At 56.1% G+C, this 1,343-nt stretch overlaps 1 protein-coding gene across 1 annotated transcript in view; it reads left to right on the forward strand.

Moving 5' to 3' along the window:
- The first annotated feature begins 302 nt into the window (after positions 1-302).
- The window catches only part of MRPL4 (mitochondrial ribosomal protein L4), a 7,976-nt gene continuing 6,935 nt past the window's right edge, over positions 303-1,343 (forward strand). Inside the window, exon 1 of the mRNA XM_027910764.1 lies at positions 303-368. Coding sequence (XP_027766565.1) covers positions 303-368 — 66 coding nt within the window. The remainder of the gene's footprint in view (positions 369-1,343) is intronic.

Here is a 1,343-nt window from a genome sequence, read left to right on the forward strand (position 1 = left end):
TGTCCTGAACGAGCTCCGTGGGGTTTGATCCCATTCCTTGGGGTTTGATCCCGTTCCTCTGGGTTTGATCCCATTCCTTTGGGTTTGAGCCCGTTCCTTGGGGTTTGATCCCATTCCTTTGGGTTTGATCCCATTCCTTGGGGTTTGATCCCGTTCCTTTGGATCTGATCCCGTTCCTTTGGGTTTGATCCCGTTCCTTCATCCCGGTGAACGAGCCTGGCCACGTCCTCTGTTCCCTGGCGGATCTGGGGGTGGAGGTGATGGGAGAACCAGCCCAGGGAGGGGGGTTTTTTCAGCCCAAAATGTTGGAGATCCCGGCCGTGGAGAGCGGAAACGGGCTGGGATCCCCTCCCTGCTCCTGCCGCCCTGTGGGGGACGCACCGGGGCCCCCTTTTGGGCCCTAGTTGATTAATTACTTTTAGGAATAAGCTAATTAACGCTTCTGTAGCCTGCAGCTTCCGTGGGGGGGTGGAGGGGAACGAGGGGTCCCCCGGGCAGAGTTGGGGGTTGAGGCTCTGGCCGGTTCCTGCACCTCCCTCCCCCCAAAAATCTGCCTCCCAGTACCCAAAACCCCGGCAGTTCGGGGCAGACCCCTCCCTGAACGCTTTGCCTTTGGGGAGAGGGGGCGGTGGGTGGATCTGGGCGGGTTTGGGGGCTCATTTCGGGTGGTTTTGGGCTCATTTCGGGTGGTTTTGGCAAACCCAACAGGTCCAGGAGCTTCGCCAGCTCCTGGCACGTGGTTGGAGGGACAAAAGGGGCTTTGAGGGGCTGAAAGGGGGTTAATTAACTCTAAAATGCAACTAATTAACCCCAAATGTAACAGAATTAACTCCCCTCAGCTCCTCCGAAGCCCCTCGAGCGACGGGGGCAGAGTCGGTGCCACCAGTCGGGCATTTTTTTTTTTTTTTTGTGGCTCTTTTGTTAAAAAAGGACTCAAAAAACCCTCCCCGAGGCTTTGGGGGACGATTCCCAGCTCCCAGAGGACAGGGGAGGGCTGTTCCCACCACCCCCTCCCCCTGGAATCGGTGCCCAGGGGTCCCTTTTTGGGGTTTTGTACCAGACACGGGGGGCCGTTTCTGTGGAATCCTCCAGGGTTTTGGTTTTTTTTTTTTTGGTATGTTTTGCCTTCTCGGGGTGTTTTCGGCTCCGCAGTCGACATTTTTGAGCTTTTCCAGGGGGACTCTTGGGGACAGAATCCTCTGCTGGCCGGGATCAAAAGCTGTAATTTGCTTAAATCCCCCTTTTTTTTTTTTTTCCTCCTGTCTGGGTGCAGCTGATCAGAGCCCCGGGGTGAAGCTGAAACAGGGGAAGGGAAAGGCGAGGGTCAGGAAATGAAGGAGGAG

Source organism: Empidonax traillii, unplaced genomic scaffold, assembly GCF_003031625.1.
Source record: "Empidonax traillii isolate 1590-97213 ecotype Southwest subspecies unplaced genomic scaffold, ASM303162v1 scaffold4597:size9440, whole genome shotgun sequence".
Lineage (NCBI taxonomy): Eukaryota > Metazoa > Chordata > Aves > Passeriformes > Tyrannidae > Empidonax > Empidonax traillii.